The 22,993-nt window shown below is 44.8% G+C and overlaps 1 protein-coding gene across 7 annotated transcripts in view; it reads left to right on the top strand.

Annotated features, from left to right (window-relative positions):
- frmpd4 (FERM and PDZ domain containing 4) overlaps nucleotides 1-22,993 on the top strand; it is a 574,431-nt gene that overhangs the window by 512,402 nt on the left and 39,036 nt on the right. For 6 of the 7 annotated variants that reach the window (XM_055644402.1, XM_055644403.1, XM_055644405.1 and 3 more), the window contains 2 exons: nucleotides 13,407-13,538; nucleotides 20,261-20,380. In XM_055644402.1, the coding sequence (XP_055500377.1) occupies nucleotides 13,407-13,538; nucleotides 20,261-20,380 (252 nt within the window). The remainder of the gene's footprint in view (nucleotides 1-13,406; nucleotides 13,539-20,260; nucleotides 20,381-22,993) is intronic. The other variant, XM_055644404.1, reaches the window with a different exon arrangement.

The raw sequence follows: 22,993 nt of genomic DNA, 5'->3' as shown, positions 1-22,993 counted from the left end.
TGATCATGCCTACGTCACCATGCACGCGTAATGCGCACCATGCGTTCATCACGTGCGCGGCAAGACGCGCGCATCGTGTATCGTGATGCTAAATGATGTCACGTAAATTACGCGCAAATGACACCGAAGTGGGACAGGCCCTTAACAGATAATATCCAACTCCAGCAGAAAATGCATTTTGTGGTCTCTGTACTGTACACTGACAATGACAATTAAAATTGAATCTGAATCTGAATCTGAATCTGAAAATGTATATTTTCTGCAACAGAAAGAGAAATGCCAAAAATGCTTGGCATGTCAAGCATTATGTATGGAGAATGAAAGAATGTTAATATTTCAGCTCATTGTCATTTAATTATTCAGAACAAGCAGGTCGAAGATGCAAAAAGAGGAGAGGGGTGGAGAGGATAAAGAAGAGAAAACAAACAATTACTGAATGGTGACCAAGAGCGATGGAATGATTCAATGGTATTGTTGCCGGTTGAGAGACAGTGATGAATTGACTAGTGAAGAGGTAAATTGAGGAAGCAGAACGAGAACAGAGGAGAGACTGAATGCTGAACCAGTGAGACAGAAAATACAGCAGTTGCTGATAATATCCAGAAGGCCAGGTAGCATTGGTGTGCAAAGAGAAGCTGTGTTAACATTACATCAATAGACAATAGACAATAGGTGCAGGAGTAGACCATTCAGCCCTTTGAGCCAGCACTGCCATTCAATGTGATCATGGCTGTTCATCCCCAATCAGTACCCATGACTCCGCTATCTTTAAGAGCCCTATCTAGATCTCTCTTGAAAGTATCCAGAGAACCAGCCTCCACCGCCCTCTGAGGCAGAGAATTCCATAGAATGAACCAACACAAGCTGGAGTTAGTGAGTCCCAACACAAACTGGGAAGGCAGGCTATCTGAAATGGTTCCATTAGTATAGGGCCCCCAGTGCTGTAATGTTCCATACAGGGAGACGGGATGCTGCTGCCTTCACCTGACATTGGGATTATTTCCCACCATGCTTATAGCTGCTCAATATAATCATCCACACAACTTGATCCAACCTTTTGTTTAATTACTTTCCAGTCATTTTGCAGGGTTTAGCTTTTACCAGCATCTGCCATGCACAAGATAGCTCAGCGTTACCATGGAGACTGTTCTATGGATGCAGCATAGCATCGCTTTATAAATAATGGTTGTGGATTACATTCTGCTGCAATAGGATGAAATTCTCTCCTTTCACTTAAAACAAATTAACTAACACAAGCTTTATGACAAATTATTTTCTGTGCATTTTTGAGGTATTCCGTGGAATAGATCATCAAAAAAAAATAAAATAGAAGGAGCCATGTTGTCCCCTTCTGGCCAGGCTGATGCATAGAACTTCGAACATGCAATGGTACAGCACAGGAACAGGCCCTTCGGCCCATAATATGGTTTCCAAGCATGATGCCAAGTTAAACTAATCTCCTCTGCCGACATTTTGGGCGGCATGGTGGTGCAGCGGTAGAGTTGCCACCTTACAGCGCCAGAGACCCGGGTTCAATCCTGACTACTGGTGCTGTTTGTATGTTCTCCCTGTGACCTGCATGGATTTTCTCCGAGATCTTCGGTTTCCTCCCACACCCCAAAGATGTGCAGGCTTGTACGTTAATTGGCTTGGTGGAAATGTGAAATTGTCCCCAGTGTGTGTAGGGTAGTGTTAATGCATTGGTCGGTGCAGACTCGGTGGGCCGAAGGGTGTGTTTCCATGCTGTATCTCTAAACTAAACTAAATTAGACTAAACTAAACTAAACTAAATTAAACAAAATGATACATTTTCCTTTCCTTGCATATCTGTTTAAAATCCTCTTAAATGCCCCAATTATATCTGCCTCCTTCGCCATCATGATAGTGCATTCCAGGTACCCACCATATTCTGTGTATAAAAACACTTGCCCCTCACATCTGCTTTATACTTTGCCCCTCAAGAGACTTGAAGTTATGCCATCGAGACATTTCCACCCTGGGAAAAATATCCTGAATGCTTTATTTAACTTGGACGTTGACCCCAAGATCCCTCTGCATATCAATGCTGTTGCGCAGAGGGAGAAGAGGAGGGAAGAGACGGTCTTTGCCAGTGAGGAGACTCTGGACTCACTGTGGTGGGGGACAGTTTTATTGTATATATGTATCCTACCAATTCAGATTTTGGATATGAAAAGCTATCTATTATTAAACCTAGGTCTTCCATTCACTGTTGGGGGGATAGTAATCACATCATTGGATATGAAAGTTATTATTAAACCTACTTCCATCAATGTTTGGATAGTTCACATCAGTAAAGTAAAGTAGCCTCCATTGTCATTCAGAACTTTCGGTCTGAACGAAATTTCGTTCATCACATGGAGCAAAGGAAAAACAAGGAACTACAGATGCTGGTTTACCAAAGAAAAGTTCTGGAGTAACTCCACGAATGAGGGAGCATATCTGAAGGACATGGACATGTGACACTTCAGGTTGCTGACCCAGTCTGAAATGTCACCTATCCATTTTCTCCAGAGATGCTGCCTGACTTGCCGAGAAACTGCAGCAATTGTGTTTTTTTTAATATATCGCTGAAACATGTTTCTCCACTTGCCCTCCTTCAGGTTGTATTACCCTGAATTCATAGCCTCGGGTACCAATCCATCTCTGCTGGAACAACTTACTACTTACTGCCTATTATGCCTCCTGGCATGTAGGGCAGCAACGAAGGTCCTCCACTCAGTAGTGGTGATTCCTTCAGTTGCTGTTTCCGTAACATATTTGTTTCACGAGACAGGGTTGTTCGTCCTGTGCTCAATCTCCAACCTGGAGGACCAGTGGATCGCTCTTCGTTTCGCCTCTACTCTTCGGCCTGTCCAGCATGGGAGACCCTAACAGGAGACGAATCTCCCACTGGCATAGCTCTAGGGGTCACTGAGACACACAAGCTCCCCAACCACGACAAGGTTGCAATCCATCACTCACCTTATTAACACATCATAATTTGCAACATCATTATTAAATCTCCCCTTAACCTCCACTGTTCTCTGGAGAATGATAATATTTTCTCAATTGTTGCAGATAACTGTGTTTTTTTCTGTTGTGGTCTCTTGATGATTTGTCTCATCTCCAAAATATTTCCATGAATTTACAAATGCTTGGAAGCCAGTATTTGATAAAGATGTTCTACTTTAATGAATTGAAGTGGTCAGATCTTGAGCAAGTTTGCAATGAAAACAACAGCCTTAAGTAGAATAAGGCAATTCCATCAGGGAATCTCACTCAGTTATGTTCTAAGCATCCTCACTTCATGGACTGGCAGATTTGTACCGATGATAGACACAAAAATCTGACTTCAGCGGGCCAGGCAGCATCTCTGGAGAGAAGCAATGGGTGACGTTTCGGGTCGAGACCCTTCTTCAGATTGAGAATCGGGGGAAGGTATCTCGACCCAAAACATCATCCATTCCTTCTCTCCAGAGATGCTGCCTGTCCCGCTGAGTTACACCAGCATGCTGTGTCTACCTTAAACTAAAATGTTATTCTAGTCCTGCTCACAGGCTAACAGTGGAGATGTTGCACAGGGAACCTTTGTTACAGTGTAGCTTGCACAGCTAGCGAGAAACTGTTTGATCTAGATTGGAATCGCAGCAGAAATAGCTTCCATTTCACATTAATTAACACCACTGTTCTCTACGAAAGGAAGTGGCAGCTGCAGTCGTTTTCATATGATAAGAGCGCCCACCAGCAGCGATTCCAAAAACGAGTGAGGAACTTATCCATTATGTTTTTCTCATCATAGCCAGTCAGCCAGAATTACCGGGCAGTCCACCTTTGACATGACCTGGTATATGTGGGGAAATCAGGTGGTGTTTTAGCAACAGCTGGTGGGGCCATTGCCTCTCAGCGCCAGAGACCTGGGTTCGATCCTGACCTCGGCTGCTGTCTGTGTGGAGCTTGCACGGTCTCCCTGTGGCCGTGTGGATTTCCTCCCACACCCCAAAGTCATGCTGGTTCGTAGGTTACTTGGCCTTTGTTAATTGCCCCTAGTTTGCCGTGAGTGGATGAATAAGTGGGTAATGCACAACTGGTGTGAAAGGGTGTTTGATGGCCAGCGTAGAAAGAGCCGTTTCCATGCTGTATCTTTCAAACAGTCCATCAAAACACTCCCTGCCAATGGCTGGAGTGAACGGAGGGATAAAGAGCAGCAGATGACCATGGGAAAACCTGCGTGATCAGCATATCAACACATGTCCTAGTGCCGAACATGATACCGAGTTCAACCGATCTCCTCTACATGATCCATATCGCTCCATTCTCCGCATATCCATGTGCCTATCCACAAACATCTTAAACCATCATGTCTGCCTCCACCGCCACTCCTGGCAGCATGTTCCAGGTCCCCACCGCTCTGTGTGTGAGAATCCTGCCCCTCAAATCTCCTTTCAACTTAGCTCATCTCACCTTCTGGTCCTTGGCATTTCAGGTTGGAGGTCTGTGAAAAGTGGAGTTCCGCAGGGAACGTTTGGGTCAAGACCCTTGTTTGGAATGATTGTAGTTTGGGCGGTGGGGCAGCAACAGATGAATGACAAAGCAGGTTCCCAGGTATGTCGATTGTTGTCTAGAGACCGGTGTGAGCCCAAGTTGCAAACTATGTAACTGGTTAATGGATTTTAGTGGGGGATGGGGGGTGGTGGGGAAGGTGGGGGGGGGGGGGGGGGGGAGGTGATTGTGGAAGTCACCTACAGTTGGAGAATTCAGTGTTCATACCTCTGGGTTGTAAGCTACCCAAGCAAAATGTGAGGTGCTGTTCCTCCAATTTGTGTGTGGCCTCATGCTGGTAATGGAGGAAGCACAGGACAGAAAGGTCAGTGTGAGAATGGGTTGTGGTGTTAAAGTGGATAGCAACTGAGTGATCCAGTGGGCCTTGGCAGACCCAGTGCAAGGGTTCAGCGAAATGGTCGCTGAGTCTACGCTTGGTCTCGCCAATGTACAGGAGAGTCCACATTAGGAACACCGGATGCAGTAGATGAGGTGAGAGGAGGTACTTGTGCACCTCAGTCTCACCTGGAAGAACTGTCGGGGTCCCTGGATGGAGTTGAGGGAGGTGGTGTAAGGACAGGTGCTACATCTAATGTGCTTGCTGGGGAAAATGCCTGGGGGGGTGGGGAGTGGTTTGAATGGGATGGGATGAGTGAACCAAGGAGTTGCGGAGGGAATGGTCTCTGCAGAAGGTGGAAAGTGGAGACGATGGGAAGAATTGATTAGTTGTGGGATCATGTTGGAGGTGACGGAAATGTCGAATGATGATGTGTCAGATGCGGAGGCTGTTGGGGTGAAAGGTGAGGACCAGGGGAACTCTGTCCTTGTTGCGTCTGGAGGGAGAGGGAGTGAGATTAGGGCGTCAAGTCAAGTCAGGTCAAGTCACTTTTATTTCTATAGCACATTTAATAAACAACTCTCCTTTGCCAAAGTGCTTTACATTGGTGGAGGTACTAATGTTATACAGTTGTTCATAGTTTAAATACATACATATATACATACAGCCCTCCCTCAGAGGACGTCAAGAAAGGCTTGAGAGTAAAGATGAGTTTTAAGTCTCAACTTAAAGGAGTCGATGGAGGGGGCAGTTCTAATGGGAAGAGGGATGCTGTTCCATAGTCTAGGAGCTGCAACCGCAAAGGCGCAGTCGCCCGAGCTTATGCCTAGACCGCGGGATGTTTCGTAACCCCAAGTCGGCCGATCTGAGGGACATGGAGGTGGTGTGGTGGGTGAGAAGACTTTTGATGTAGGTGGGGGCAAGCCCGTTAAGGGCTTTGTAAACATAAGGAAAGATCTTGAAATTTATTCGGAACCGCACAGGGAGCCAGTGGAGAGAGGCCAGGATCGGGGTGATGTGGTCCCTTTTTCGGGTGCCCGTCAGGAGTCTCGCTGTGGCGTTTTGGGCCAGTTGCATGCGGGACAGGGAAGATTGGCTGATGCCAGTGTAAAGGGAGTTGCAGTAATCAAGGCGGGAGGAGATAAATATGTGGATGATCTTTTCGAGGTCATCAAACTGGAGGAATTGTTTTATTTTAGCTATCGTCCGAAGCTGGAAGAAGCTAGCTTTTACCACAGCATTGACTTGTTTGTCAAATTTCAATGCTGAGTCCAATATAGCACGCCAAGGTTTTTGACGTGAGGTTTGAGTAATGGGGTAAGGCTTCCAAGGCAGACTGAAACAGATCTGAAGTAGGTAATCAGCATGGATTTATGTGGGCAAAGGATCTCTTTGCATTCATCGAAACAAGGCGGACCATGTGATGGTCGGTATCTTCCACCACATCGAGAACACTAAAATAGAGGAGGACGGCCATTCTTCAATTTACAAAAGGGGCATATTCATGGAAAACATTCTGTTGAAGTGAGATTTCATATATCGAAAAGACACAGGCAAAGTGAATTGTAAGTGTTTTGGTACTCATAGCAAAAGATATCATTTGTAAGGCAAAACCCAAAGAGTCAATGGCATTATGGAGAAAATTACGAACCAACCATTTGTAAAGTGAAACACCGGAGAGGTTGCAGGGAACATTGAGTAGCTGTAGACTAGAGATGAGAGAGGAGCACATATCTGAGCATCCTTCTGTGTCGAGTTGGTGGCAGGAGAGCTGCAATCTGAAAGCTGCAAACACAATTAAAGTTATGAATGCAATTTGTTTTACTTTGCCTGAAGCATAGATGTAATCAGTGCCGGACATTTCAGGCATCTTTCAGCTTTAGTCATCTCTTGCAAAAGGTCAGACTTTATATATTAATGTTGAAGTTATGTTGGCATACCAGTAATTAAATGGGCTGAGGTGTAAAATCTCACTGATTTTCTGAGGAAACTGTAAATTTAGTTACATATTCATTAGGAATCAACAATAGCAATGTAGAAACTGCAATAACATTTGATTGGAGTTACATTCATTTTACTTTTTTCATTTATGTTTTATTCATTCATAACACATGATTATTGCTGATTAGGCCAACAATTATTGCCTGTTCCTAATTACACTGATGGTGATGGTCTTAAATTGTTGTAATTTATAGTGTGACGAAGGTGTTCTCAAAGTAGTGCTGGGATGGCACTTAGACCCAACATCAACGTAAGACTGTGATATTATTTCCATGCCAACATGTTGTGTGACTTGATAAAGGACTTGGATGTGGTGCTGCCTTCTTTCAAGTTGCAAGTGTCACAGATTCAAACGGTGTTATTAAGAATGAGTCACTATGATTCATCTTACACAAGTAACAAAGTTTAGTTTAGTTTTTTTTAGTTCGGAGATACAGCTCGGAAACGGGCCCTTTGGCCCACCGACTCTGCACCGACCAGTGATCCCCGCACATTAACACTATCCTACACACACTACTGACAATTTACATTTTTCTACCAAGCCAATCAACCTACAAACCTGTATGTCTTTGGAGTGTGCGACGAAACCGAAGATCTCGGAGACAACCCACGCGGTAACGGGAAGAACTCCATACAGTCCGCGCGCGTGGTCGGGATCGAACCTGGGTCTCTGGCACTGTAAGGGCTGTAAGGCAGCAATTCTACCGCTGCGCCACCGTGCCTTTCCAAAGCACATGGATAATTATGGTGGTGGATAGGGTGTCCATTCAAATGGACTGCCTTGATGCTAATGGTGTCCAGCTTGCTGAGTACTGGTGCAGTGGCACTCATCCAAGTAAATAGAGGGTGTCCCATCACAATCTTCCCATCACAATTGGAGGAGAAATGGCAGATAGAGTTTAATTCGAGCAAGTGTGAGTGTTGCACTTTGGGATGTCGAATGTAAGAGGAAAATATACAATTAATGGCATGACCCTTAACAGCATTGATGTACAAGAGAGATAGACAATAGGCAATAGGTGCAGGAGTAGGCCATTCGGCCCTTCGAGCCAACACCGCCATTCAATGTGGTCATGGCTGATCATCCCCAATCAGTTCTCCGTTCCTGCCTTCTCCCCTTATCCCCTGACTCCACTATTTTTAAGAGCCCTATCTAGCTCTCTCTTGAAAGCATCCAGAGAACCTGTCTCGACTGCTCACTGAGGCAGAGATTTCCACTCCAGAGACTCACCACTCACTGTGAGAAAAAGTGTTTCCTCGTCTCCATTCTAAATGGCTTACTCCTTATTCTTAAAATAATCTTGGCATCCAAGTCCATACTTCCCTGAAAGTAGCTACACAAGTGGATAGAGTAGTGAAGAAGACTTATGATCGGGATATTGAATATAAGAGTAAGGAAGTTATGATGCAGCTCTATCGGACTTTAGGTGTGGAAGGAACTGCAGATGCTGGTTTACACTGAAGATAGACACAAAATGCTGGAGTAACTCAGCGGGACAAGCAGCATCTCTGGAGAGATGGAATGGGTGACATTTTGAGTCGAGACCCTTCTTCTGACTGAGAGTCGGGAGAGGGAGTCTAGAGCAATGGAGGGGTAAGGGGAGCAGCGAGAGAGAGTGTTACAGATCTCTTGTTGGAGAGAGGAGGAGAATGTCTTCAAAGTAGGCAACTTTCGTTAGGCTGCATTTGGAGTATTGCATGCAGTTCTGGTCGCCCCATTACAGGAAGGATGTAGAGGCTTTGGAAAGGGTGCAGAGATGTTTTACCAGAATCATGCCTGGATTATGGGGTATTAGCTACAGGGAGAGGCTGGCATCATGAAGCTTCCTGTTATCTAATATTATTTAGCATCAGCAGGACTTGCCCTCCCATCTGCATTGTGACTGTGTTGCCATCTCTCATGGACCTGCTCAGCTGTGGGAGGAGGACTATTCTGTGGGATTACTCTTCCAATTTGTCCAATTGATTGTGAGGGCATTGAAGATTGGAAAACATCGGGTATATGTTTATCGTGTCCCAAGTCCCATGGCACCTTTTTTAGTTGGTCAGGTTTCATCCAACAAGGTGGTTTGCTGGAATATTTCAGAGGGCAATGACAGTCAATTGTTGGGTATCGGGAGTTACATTTACACTAGATCAGATAAAGTGGCAGTCTTAATCACCATTAGAAAAAACAGTTGGATATCATGATACAATCACCACCATGATTTTTATTCCCAATTTAGTGCAGTAATTAAAATTGATTCACGATGGCGCAGCGGTAGAGTTGCTGCCTTACAGCGAATGCAACGCCGGAAACCCGGGTTCGATGCCGACTACGGGTGCTGTCTGTACAGAATTTGTACGTTCTCCTCGTGACCTGCGTGGGTTTTCTCAGAGATCTTCGGTTTCCTCCCACACCCCAAAGGCCTACTGGTTTGTAGGTTAATTGGCTTGGTAAATGTAAAAATTGTCCCTAGTGGGAGTAGGAGAGTGTTAATGTGCAGGGATCGTTGGTCGGCGCGGACCCAGAGGACCGAAGGGCCTGTTTCCGCGCTGTATCTCTAAACTAAACTAAACTAAACTAATGACCCTGGTGGGACTTGAATTTGCATCACCAGAACAGTAACTGCAATCTCTGGATTACCAGTCAGTGACATGACCACTATGTGATTTTACCTCATGTGTTCAACCGAGCTGAGTTGAGTCAAGTTCATTGTCACATGAACAGGGACGGTGAGTTACAGGTACAATGAAAATGTTACTTGCAGCAGCATAACGGACACATGGACTCAGACAACACACAAGATCATAAATTAAACAAGAATCTTACATAAGTGAAAAGGAAAATGTGCAAAAAATTAAAATGTTGGCGCTAAACTAAATTTTCATAGTCATAGAGTCTTACAGTATGGAAATAGGTCCTTCGGCCCAACTTGCCCACACCAGCCAACATGTCCCATCTACACCAGTCCCACTAGCCTTGCATTTGGCCCATATCACCTCTACACCTATTTTATCCATGTACACGTCTAAATGTTTCTTAAATGTTGCATATATTACCTGCTTCAACTACATCCTCCAGCCGCTTGATCCCTACCCACCACACTTAGTGTGAAAAGGTAACCGTTCAGATTCCTATTGAATCTTTCCACCCTCTCTTCAAACCTTTGTCCTCTGGTTCTCAACCCCACTACTCTGGGCAAGAGACTTTGTGCATCTACCCGATCTAATCCTCTCATGATTTTATACCTCATGGAAACATAGAAACATAGAAAATAGGTGCAGGAGTAGGCCATTCGGCCCTTTGAGCCAGCATCGTCATTCAATATGATCATGGCTGGTCATCCAGAATCAGTACCCTGTTCCTGCTTTATCCCCATATCCCTTACCCCTACGAGCTAAATCTAACTCTCTCTTTAAAACATCCAATACATTTAGATTGAAAAGACTAGGCTTGTAATCACTGGAGTTTAGAAGGATGAGGGGATATAAAATTATAAAAGGACTGGACTAGCTAGATGTAGGAAAAATGTTCCCAATGTTGGGCGAGTCCAGAACCATGGGCCACAGTCTTAGAATAAAGGGGAGCCATTTAAGACTGAGGTGAGAAAAAACGTTTTCACCCAAAGAGTTGTGAAATTGTGAAATTATGGAATTCCCTGCCACAGAGGGCAGTGGAGGGCAAATCACTGGATGGATTTAAGAGAGTTAGATAGAGCTCTAGGAGCTAGTGGAATCAAGGGATATGGGGAGAAGACAGGCACGGGTTATTGATTGGGGCCAATCAGCTATGATCACAATGAATGGCGGTGCTGGCTCAAAGGGACGAATGGCCTCCTCCTGCACCTATTTTCTATGTTTCTAAATTGGCCTCCACTGCCTTCTGTGGCAGAGAATTCTACAGATTCACAACTCTCTGGTTGATTTTTTTTCCCTCACAGTCCTCAATGGCCTACCCCTTATTCTTAAGCTGTGACCCCTGGTTCTGGACTCTCCCAATATCGGGAACATTTTTCCTGCATCTAGCCTGTCCAATCCTTTAAGTATTTTAGATGTTTCTATATGATCCCGTCTCAACCATCTAAATTCCAGTGAATATAAGCCCTGTCGATCCATTCTTTCATCATATGTCAGTCCTGCCATTCCAGGAATTAACCTGGTGAACCTACGCTGCATTCCCTCAATAGCAATAATAATGTCCTTCCTCAAATTAAGAGACCAAATCTGCACTCAATACTCCAGGTGTTGTCTCGCCAGGGCCCTGTACAACTGCAGTGGGACCTCCTTGTTCCTAAACTCAATTCCTCTCGCAATGAACATGCCATTAGCTTTCTTCACTGCCTGCTGTACCTGCATGCTTACTTTCAGTGACTGATGTACAAACACACCCAGGTCTTGTTGCACCTCCCCTTTTCCTAATTGACACCATTCAGATAATAATCTGCCTTCCTATTCTTGCCACCAAAGTGGATAACTTCACATTTATCCACAGTATACTGCATCTGCCATGCATCTGACCACTCACCCATCCTATCCAAGTCACCCTGCAGCCTCATAGCATCCTCCTCGCAGCTCACACTGCCACCCAGCTTTGCGTCATCCGCAAACTTGGAGATGTTACATTTAATTCCCTCATCTAAATCGTTAATATATATTGTAAATAACTGGGGTCCCAACACTGAGCCTTGCGGCACCCCACTAGTCACTGCCTGCCATTCTGAAAAGGACCCATTAATTCCTACTCTTTGCTTCCTGTCTGCCAGCCAGTTCTCTATCCATGTCAATACCCTACCCCCAATACCATGTGTTCTAATTTTACACACTATCTCTTGTGTGGACCTTGTCAAAGGCTTTTTGAAAGTCCAGATACACCACATCCACTGGCTCTCCTTTATCCATTCTATTTGTTAAATCCTCAAAAAATTCCAGAAGATTAGTCAAGCATGATTTCCCCTTCATAAATCCATGCTGACTTTGACTGATCCCGTCACTGCTTTCCAAATGCGCTGCTACTACATATTTAATAATCAACTTTCCATCATCATACGCAGCTTCCTTCCATGAAGCCAATTTTTATCCATTCAGCTACCTTTCCTTGAATGCCATGGGATCTAACCTTCCAGAGCAGCCTATCTTGCTGAACCTTGTTGAATGCCTTATGGAGATCGAAGAAGATGCAATAGGTGATCGATTGTCCTTGGCTGAAATAGGAATAGAACCTGTTGGTTGTAGGAAAATAGCATCACATAAAGCTGGTCTCTGAGCTTCTGGACCTCCTGCTCGATGTTGCCCTGAGACCAGGGCATGGCCCAGAGGGTGGGGATCCATGGAGATAGATGCTGCTTGAGGTGGTGCCTCACATAGATGCTTTCAATGCTGTGGAGAGCTGTGCCCACAATGGATTGGGCTGAGTCCAGTACTCTCTGTAGCCTCTTGCATTCCTGTGCGTCGGAATTGCAACAACGGGTCATGATGCAACCAGTCAGGGAACCCTCTATAGTACATCTGTAGACATTTGATGGAGTGTCAGTGACATGTCGAATCTCTTTAAACTTCAGAATAAAATCAGGGTGCTGTCATGCCGTCTTCATGATCACATCTATGTGCTGGGCTCAGGACAAGTCATCTGAGATATTTTCACCCAGGAATTTGAATTTAATGTTACAATTTAATGTTGTTTGTTTGGTTTTTATGTGTATGTATGTGAGCGTGTGTGTGTGTGTGTGTGTGTGTGTGTGTGTGTGTATATGTGAGCGTGTGTGTGCGTGTGTGTGTGTGTGTGTGTATACACACACTGAACGTTTTTTCGTTCTCGTTTATTATATTGTTTACAGTGTACTGTGTTTACATATTCTATCGTGCTGCTGCAAGTAAGAATTTCATTGTTCTATCTGGGACTTATATAACAATAAAACACTCGTGACTTTCTTTACGTTATCTTTCAGGGAGGAGTTAGATTCAAGGATTATGGTTGCAGTTATTAATTGATTGTATTTTTGATAATCATTTGATAGTTATGTGATATTGTATTTACGAGCTTGTTAAGCTAAACAAGTAAAATGTTGTTGTTCTGTTGTCGTTACATGTGAGATTCTCCATTGCCTTGAATTTCCCAATCATTCAAACATGCATCTGTCTCGTGTTTAAAAGCCTCCAATGATTTCGACTCCACAATTCCTGGGGGGAGAGAATTCCAGGGGCTCCCCACCCTCTGTGAGGTCACAGTCACGACATAAAGGGGAAGAACATGAAGAGTAACTTAAGGAAAATATTTCACGTGGCTCGCGGTTGTAATGTGGAACATGAGGCCTGCAGACATGGAGGATGGTTCAATTGTTGCCTTCACGAGGGAACTGGATAAGTGTATGTGGGTCGGGGGAGAAAGGGTTAGTGGGATGTAACAGGAGAATCGCTCTGGTATTGAGTCCGCTTGAAGGCAAGAGACCAAAGGGCCTTCTCCCTCACTGTATTCATTCCATGATCCTATGAGTTTCAGTTGTGCAACAAAAAATTTATCTCAGAATTTTTTTTCTGTGTGTGTTAACAGGATGTGATCCTGACCCTTCAGGAGAAACTTTCCATCAAATGCATCGAACATTTTTCTCTGATGCTGGAGCAGCGCATCGAAGGGGAACCAACCAAACTACTTTTGCTTCACGATCAGGAGACCCTTACTCAGGTAATTGCCCAAGATGGTGTGTGCGCTCTTGAATGGTAACATTTTGTACTCTAAAACTCTAGTTCATGGCATGAGGTATCACTAACTATCATATCACATGCAGCTGAATGGATCTATGGCTCTAGCATGGATCAACAGGATGGAATATCTTGGTGGTATAATTGCAGTTTGTACATTTTAGTTCATAAAGAAATATAATTTGCTTTGTGCATCTACACTGAGTGTGGACTCCTATTTCTGAAAACCCCTGTATTGACAGTATGCTTTCCTGGTTGCTGTCCCAACCCAGAGCTTCATCAGACCTCAAAGTAGCCTCTGCAAACCAGAATCTTACCTTTCGACCACAAACCAGTCCATGAAATGGCTTAGACACAAAAAGCTGGAGTAACTCAGCGGATCAGGCAGCATCTCTGGAGAGAAGGAATAGGTGATGTTTCGGGTCGAGACCCTTCATCGCATCTGATGAACGGCCTTGACCCGATACGTCACCTATTACTTCCCTCCAGAGATGCTGCCTGTCCCGCTGAGTTACTCCAGCTTTTTGTGTCTATCTTCGGTGTAAACCAGCATCTGCAGCTCCTTCCTGCACATGGAGTGGCTTGTGTGGTGCTACATCTCTGTGCACTGTGGTATCCAGTTTCCAAAAATAATAAATCAGTAAGGATATCGAGTGGTTTAATACTTGGACCATAAAGTTATAAGTTCCATTGAAGTTGCTCCATGTTTTTTTGATGTCAACAATCCCAGGCAGATGCAGCAACATGCAATGCACATCCTAATGTCATTCCCCAGATTTGTGGTTGGAAACGCATGAGCAGCCTGTTCCCTGACCAGCATTGGAAGTAGACAGGCAATGCCTCTGTAACGCCTGGTATGTGTAATGTAATATGGATCAGTCTCTTTATTCAAGTGCTCACTCCTCAGGGTCCCTTGTCGGCCATCCCCACTACTTGCTAAACTCTCTAGACTAATCCTCCATTCACTGATATACCAGGCTCACATAGTGCCTTCCCCACTGCCACTAGACACTGGCCTCAGTCCTCCAGCTAACCACAGACCGATCAACAACCCATGATTGCAGATGTGACTGTTCAACATGCCTCTGCAGGCACCCTCAAAATTCTAGGCCGCTCTGGAACTGAATTAGGCTGTTCTCAACCTTAGTACGTAGAACTGTACAGCACGATGTTTGTGCCAAGCATGATTCCAAGACCATCACTTATATGCCAAAGATAGAAACATAGAAAATAGGTGCAGGAGTAGGCCATTCGGCCCATCGAGCCTGCACCGCCATTCAATATGATCATGGCTGATCATCCAAATCAGTATCCTGTACCTGCCTTCTCTCTATACCTCCTCTTTAGCCACAAGGGCCACATCTAACTCCCTTTTAAATATAGCCAATGAACTGGCCTCAACTACCTTCTGTGGCAGAGAATTCCACACAGATTCACCACTCTCTGTGTAAAAAATGATTTTCTCATCTCGGTCCAAAAGGATTTCCACCTAATCCTTAAACTGTGACCCCTTGTTCTGGACTTCCCCAACATCTGGAACAATCTTGCTGCATCTAGCCGGTCCAACCCCTTAAGAATTTTGTACGTTTCTATAAGATCCCCCCTCAATCTTCTAAATTCTAGCGAGTACAAGCCGAGTCTATCCAGTCTTTCTTCATATGAAAGTCCTGCCATCCCAGGAATCAGTCTGGTGAACCTTCTCTGTACTCCTTCTATGGCAAGAATGTCCTTCCTCAGATTAGGAGACCAAAACTGTACGCATTACTCCAGGTGTGGTCTCACCAAGACCCTGTACTCACAAAATTTTGTGTTGACACAAAATGCTGGAGCAACTCAGCGGGATAGGCAGCATCTGTGGAATTCTCTGCCTCAGAGGGCGGTGGAGGCAGGTTCTGTGGATACTTTCAAGAGAGAGCATGACAGGGATCGTAAAGATAGCAGAGTCATGGGATATGGGGAGAAGGCAGGAACGGGGTACTGATTGGGGATGATCAGCCATCATCACATTGAATGGCAGTGCTGGCTTGAAGGGCCGAATGGCCTACTCCTGCACCTATTGTCTATTGTCTATTGCTGGATGGAAGGAATGGGTGATGTCCCAAAACGTCACCAATTCTCTCTCTCTAGAGATGCTGCCTGTAACGCTGAGTTACTCCAGAATTCTGTATCTATCTTCAGTGTAAACTAGCACCCGCAGTTCCTGCCTACACACATATATCTACTGATTTCCAATATCCCTCCATTCCATGCATATCCATACGCCATCCAAAAATCTTTTAAATTCCTCTAACACACCATGCCGAGCACTCACCACCCTCTGTGAATTTCCCGCACATCGCATTTAAACCCTCACCATCAAGGTATGCCCTCGAGTATTTGACTTTTCCATCCTGGGTGTCCACCATGTCTATGGATCTCATAATTTTACATACTTCCGTCAGGTTTTCCCGCAACTTCCAGTATTCCCGGGAAATCAATCCAAGTCTGTCCAATCTCTCCATGTAGCTAATACCCCCTTATCCAGACATCATTCTGGTAAACCTCCTCTGCACCCTTCCCAAAGCCGACACATCCTTCCTGTAATGGGGTGACTGAACTGCATGCAATACTCCAAAGGCAGCAGAACCAAACTAATATCCTCACATTTGCTCGTATTAAACTCCATCTGCCATTTCTTCGCCCATTTTTGTGCCTGATCTATATCCCGCTGTACACTTTGACAGCCTTCCTCATGGGCCTGTCCCACTTAGGCGATTTTTTAGGCGACAACAGGCAAATGCCAAAATAATTTCAGCATGTTGAAAAATATTCGGCAACAGTGGCGACAATTTGGGCTGCCATAGGTTGGAACGTATGTTGTCGCCAGGTGATGTAGGTTGTAGGTTGCTGCCGGCGCTGACTAAGTGGGACAGTCCCATCACAGTCCACAATCCCAGCAATCTTGGTGTCATCTGCAAACTTTCTAACCTACCCGTCTACGTTTAGATTCAAGTTATTTATATATATATATATATATATCAAAAACAGCAAAGGTCCAAGCTCAGATCCCCGTGGAACTCCACTGGTCATAGACTTCCACCCTGAAAATTGTCCTTCCATCTGTCTTCTATCAATGAGCCAGTTCCAAATCCATACCACCAAGTCAATGTTAATCCCGCACATCTTATTCTTCTTGATCAGCCTGCCATGGGGGACTTTATCAAGTGCCTTATCCATGTAGACAACATCCACTGCCCTACCCTCATCAATCACTTTTGTCACCTCCTCAAAAAAACTTGATCAAGTTAGTAAGACACGACCTGCCATTTACAAAGCCATGCTGACTGTCCCTAATCAATCCATTCTCTTCCTAAAGGGAATTAATCCTATCCCAAAGAATTCTCTCCAATAGTTCCCCTTCCATGGACGTGAGACTCAACAGCCTGTGATTCCCTCTACTTCAACATTAGCTATTCTCCAGTCCACCGGGACGTCTTCTGCGGGCTACAAAAGATGCAAAGATCTCTGTCAAGGATCCTGCAATATTCTCTCTTGCCTCTCTCAATAATTTAGGATAGATCCTGGGGATTTATCCACCTTAATGCTCTTCAAGAGCCCTAGCACCTCCTCCTTCTTAATCCCAAATTGCCCTTGCACATTAGTATTCTCCACATTGATCTCACTGTCTTCCATGACCTTCTCCTTGATGAAGACAGATGCAAACTATTATTTCAGTTCCTCGTCTACATCGCCAGCCTGCAAGCATAAAGTCCCTCCTTTATCTTTGAGCCAGTCCCACCTTATCCCTGGTTAGCACTTTGCATTTAATGTTGGTGTAAAAAGCTTTGGGATTTTCTTTAATATCACTGAGTGTCACACCTGTCTTCATCAAGAGATGAGCTTGTGACCATACTCCTGCCCCATCACAACATCTGTCCTGTTCCATGTCCACAGCATCACCAGCTCTGTCCCTGCCTCCAGTTTGCTTGCCCTGCTCCAGGGTATCCATGAGCCCCATCAGAGTTTGTCCTGTCCTGCATTCCTGCACAATCCACACATCCCATTCTCACTAAACAGACCCAAATGTCTACTGACCCTTTCACACTTGGCACCATGTGTCTCACTAACACTCGCGTGTAGGAAGGATGCTGGTTTAAAGTGAAGATAGACACAAAATGCCAGAGTAACTCAGCGGGACATGCAACATCTCTGGAGAGAAGGAGATTCTCTCCAGAGATGCTCTCCAGAGATGCTGCCTGTCGCGCTGAGTTACTCCAGCATTTTGTGTCTATCTTCACTCACGTTAGCCTTGTGCTCACTGGTCCTTATTAGCTCCAGGTTACGCTATTTTTTTCACATATTCTGATTACTCCCAGACTTTTGGTTGCTCTGTAATCTCCTAATGGATAACTCCCCCTAGATAATCCAGATACTTCCAATTCTGGCCTCGTGAATATTTTTAGGTTCAAGTGTTCAACTATTGTTGACCATATTTGAGTCGCAAATCCACAAAGAATTCTCCCTCTAAACCTTCTCTCCTATCAAGACCTTTTTCCTCCTTTAAGATGCTCCAAACTCCAGATCTTTGCTCAAACTTCTTTTGTCATCTGCTCTGCTATCCCCCCATGACTTATTATCAAGTTTAGTTTGATAACATTCCTGCAAAATCCCTGAGGCATTTTATGATACTAAAGGTTATGTACAACTAAAAGTTGTTATTATGGATCTCAAACAAATTTTGGTAAAACTATCCACAAACAACATGAAGGTTTAATGCAAGCCTTCATTGATCAATTATTGATCAGTCAAAGCTTGTGAACTGCTTGTCAAGGATTATTCCAAGTGTAAGGATATAACTGCTGGTGTGATCTGAATTGTTTTTAAAGTGGGGTGGCACCTCGACAGTATTGTTCAGGAATAACAATCAGTAACATAGTCAGTTCAGTCACTGATATTTTTCACTGTGCTTCAATTTGCATCGCCTTCTCATCGACTTCACCCTGTAGCTGGATCAAAGAATGGATCAGTTGGCTTCATAGATCTTGGCTGTGTTGGATGTTGCTTGCAGAATGACAATACTGGTTCCATAATAGGTCAATAGAGAATGTTTTTCATATGGAAACCCACAATGCTGGAAACACACAACATGCCCGGCAGCACATATGACAAGAGAAGCAGAGTTATGCCCCTGTCCCACTTAGGAAACCTGAACGGAAACCTCTGGAGACTTTGCGCCCCACCCAAGGTTTCCGTGCGGTTCCCGGAGGTTGTAGGTGGTTGCCGGAGGTTGCAGGTAGTGGAAGCAGGTAGGGAGACTGACAAAAACCTCCGGGAACCTCCAGGAACCGCACGGAAACCTTGGGTAGGGCGCAAAGTCTCCAGAGGTTTCTGTTCAGGTTTCCTCAGTGGGACAGGGGCATTAGTCTTTCTAGTGGAAGACCCTTTGGTGGTTTTAAGTTGCAGTGAAGATCATTTGCTCATCCTTTCTGCACATTAAATCCAACTAGTTTCATCTTTCCCAGTTCCAACAAAGGGCATTCTGCCTGACAGTGTTTAGTTTAGTTTAATTTAGAGATACAGAGCATAAACAGGCCCTTCGGCCCACCGATTCTACACCGACCAGCGATCCCCGCACATGAACACTACCCCACACACACTAGGGACAATTTACATTTATACCCAGCCAATTAACCCACAAACCTGTACGTCTTTGAGTGTGGGAGGAAACCAAAGATCTAGGAGAAAACCCATGCAGGTCACGGGGAGAACGTACAAACTCCATACAGACAGCACCCGTAGTCAGGATCGAACCCGCATCTCAGGCGCTGTAAGGCAGCAACTCTACCGCTGTGCCACTGTGCCGCCCAACATTTTCTGATATTGTTTCATGTTTCCAACACCAGCAGTTGTTTTCATTTTCATTTACACAAAATATTTCTCACTTGATTCCACCCCTTCATATGCACAAGAACAAATGGGAGACTAGTTTTGGCACTATATACATGTGCACAGGAGATCTAACAATAGGTTTAATGTAGCTCATGTTCCCATTGGTTATTTATAGGGGACATGATTCAGTTGAGAATGTTGTCTCCTTTAGTTTAGTTTAGTTTAGTTTAGTTTAGTTTAGTTTAGTTTAGTTTAGAGATACAGCACAGAAACAGGCCCTTCAGCCCATCGAATCCACGCCGACAAGCAATCCCCGCACACTAGCTCTACTAGGGACAATTTATAATGATACCGAGCCAACAAACCTGTATGTCTTTGGAGTGTGGGGGGAAACCGGATCTCCCGGAGAAAACCCACGCAGTTCACAGGTAGAATGTACAAACTCCATACAGACAGCACCCGTGGTCAGGATCGAACCTGGGTCCCTGGCGCTGTAAGGCAGCAACTCTACCGCTGCACCACCATGCTTGCCCTCGCCAGTTGAAAAATATCTGCATCAAGTGCCCTAACGTGAGAGTTCAGTGAAGAACATAATTACAATTGATCAGCCTGGTTGAATGTAAGCAGCTATATTAAATATATCTCTGAGTTTGAGTTCTCACCTCTAGCCAAGGTACAAAGCCATGAACGTTATAATTGATGCAGGTAATGAGGTAACTGGGCTTTATGCTTCAGAAACTTTCACCCCAGAACCCTCATCCCTGATTGATGGACTGGTTGTTGTTATTATTGGGGACTCTGTCCAGTCGCCCTTCATCTGATATTACTCTGCTTTAGGTAACGCAGAGACCAGGCTCCCACAAGATGAAGTGTCTTTTCCGAATCAGCTTTGTTCCAAAGGACCCCATCGATCTGCTACGGAGAGATGCAATTGCTTTTGAATATTTGTATGTCCAGGTAAGTCTGTGCGATGCAGTATATTCATTCAGTGGTGCAAAAACCATCATTTTTAATAATAATAATAATAATAAATTTTATGTATGGGCGCCTTTCAAGAGTCTCAAGGACACCTTACAAAAATTTAGCAGGTAGACGAAAAACATGTAAGGGGAATGAAATAAATAGTAGAGACATGACTAGTACACAAAGTAAAGACAGAATTCAATACAAAACACAATATGAGGTAATTAATGCACATATGAAAAGGGAGGGGGACGTGGGGCTAAGGATAGGCAGAGGTGAAGAGATGGGTCTTGAGGCGGGACTGGAAGATGGTGAGGGACACGGAATTGTGGATCAGTTGGGGGAGGGAGTTCCAGAGCCTGGGAGCTGCCCTGGAGAAGGCTCTGTCCCCAAGTACATTTTTAGTACATTACATTGCAACCATCAACATCTTGGCTTCATCCAGGGCATAATGTAAATACTTTTAGTTTCAACAGGATGATTAGGGTTTCAAGAAAGAAAGAAAACTTAAAGGTTATTCAATATATTTTTCATTTCACATTTAAAGCACTTTGCAGCAATTCCCTCTCTCCCCCTCCCCCCCCCACCCCCAAAGTTGGAACAAAGATGTTCCCATAATCCTCCACATCCAAGACATCTTTTTCTCAAATGCTGCAAGGTGACTAACCAGCAAACTACAGGAAACGAGCTTGTTTTAAGGGTTTTTTCCATGCCAGTAACCTGTTATTGACAATATGAATGGGTTGACTTTTGTTCATAGAACGACACTTTACAGTTTACAACAAGACTTGTCACTTTAACATTTCACCCCACTGTCAAATTATTGAATCATACATCAAATGTCTATCACTGAAACGCTCCACCCATGCGTGATCTCTCTGTCTCCATCACAGGCATCTACAACAATCCTACCGACTCCCACAGTCACCTTGACTACATCTTCTCCCACACTGCCTCTCTCAGACTCTTATTTACTCTTAATTCCTTCGTCTCCACTCTATCCACTCCCAAGATGAAGCTTTTCACTCTAGGACATCCAAGATATCCTATTTGTTCAGCAAACATGGCTTCCCCCTGCTGTAGTGGTTGGAATCCTCACCTGTGTCTCCTCTGCGTCCCGCAATTCTGCTCTCGCTCCCCTCTCTCCAGACTAAATAAGGCTCGAGCTCCCCTGATCCTCACCTTGCATCCCACCAGCCCCTGTATCCAATGCATCATTCTCTGACTTTTCCACCACTTCCAGCGTGATCCCCCCACCAGCCACGTCTTCCCAAGCCCAACCCTTTTTACTTTCTGCGGAGACCGCTCCATCTGCAACTCCTTGTTCTTCTCATCCCTTCACACCCAACCTCTCCCCTCCTCAGGCACTTTCCCCTGCAATGGCAGGAGGTGTAACACCTGTCCCTGCACCTCCTCTCTCACTTCCATCCAGGGACCCCCAGTAATCCATCCAGGTGAGACAGAGGTGAGACCCCTTTCAACCTTGTCTAGCGCATTTGGTGCTCCCAACGTGGCTTATTTTACATCAGCGACAACAAGCATAGACCAAGCAACCATTTCGACAAACACTTATGTTGTGGCCGCCAAAGCCTGCTGGAGCTTCCAATTGCTAACCATCTTAACTCCCATCACATTCCCGAAACGCCACCCATTCCTTCTCTCCACAGATGCTGCCTGTTACTCCAGCATTTTGTGTCTATCTCTTCATGTGAGAGTTTAGTAGAAGCAATCTGTGTCCATGAGCTGCACATAACTGGGAAGAGGATCAATACATTGATTACCTCACAGCTTCTCGCTGTCCTGTTTGAGACTGCACACCCAGGTGCCATGTGTGACCCTAAATGAGAATGATATAACATTCTGTCATCTCTTCTGCACCATTTATTATCATTGGGTCATTTTAAGAAGGGAAGAAGAAAGCGATGGTATAAATGCTGTAAAATATGAATATATAGAAGTCACATCGGCAGCACAAATCTAATTGCATTGGGTTGCGGGAGCCTGCTGTACTAAAACATAGTTATTATCTCAGGCAGAAACTGCTGAAGGGCAGTTACTAGCATAGACACAAACTGCTGGAGCAACTCAGCGGGACAGGCAGCATCTCTGGATAAAAAGAATAGGTGATGTTTTGGAGAGTCTGGGGGGTGGGGGGGGTGGGTGGGGAGGAGAGAGATGCACAGAGATAAGGAAGGGTAAGGTGTGAAAACGTGATATCAAAAGAGATGGTGAATTCAAGGAAAATGTAGAATAAATCATTGTTAGGTAGGAGAAGGTGACAACAAAGCAAACAGAGATAAAATGTAATCAGGGGACAGTCAGACTGGTCAGAGAACTGGGAAGGGGACGGATGGAGAGAGAGGGAAAGCAAGGGATACTTGAAGTTAGAGAAGTCAATATTCATATATCGCTGGGGTGTAAGCTGCCCAATCGAAATATGAGGTGCTGTTCCTCCAATTTGCGCTGGGCCTCATCCTGACAATGGAGGAGGCCCAGGACAGAAAGGTCAGTGTGGGAATGTGAGGGGGAGTTAAAGTGTTTAGCAACTGGGAGATCAGGTAGGTTTAGGTGGACTGAGCGGAGGTGTTCAGCGAAACGATCGCCGAG

The sequence above is a fragment of the Leucoraja erinacea genome, chromosome 13 (genome assembly GCF_028641065.1).
Source record: "Leucoraja erinacea ecotype New England chromosome 13, Leri_hhj_1, whole genome shotgun sequence".
Classification (NCBI taxonomy): domain Eukaryota; kingdom Metazoa; phylum Chordata; class Chondrichthyes; order Rajiformes; family Rajidae; genus Leucoraja; species Leucoraja erinaceus.
This window is presented reverse-complemented; position numbering and strand designations above follow the sequence as displayed.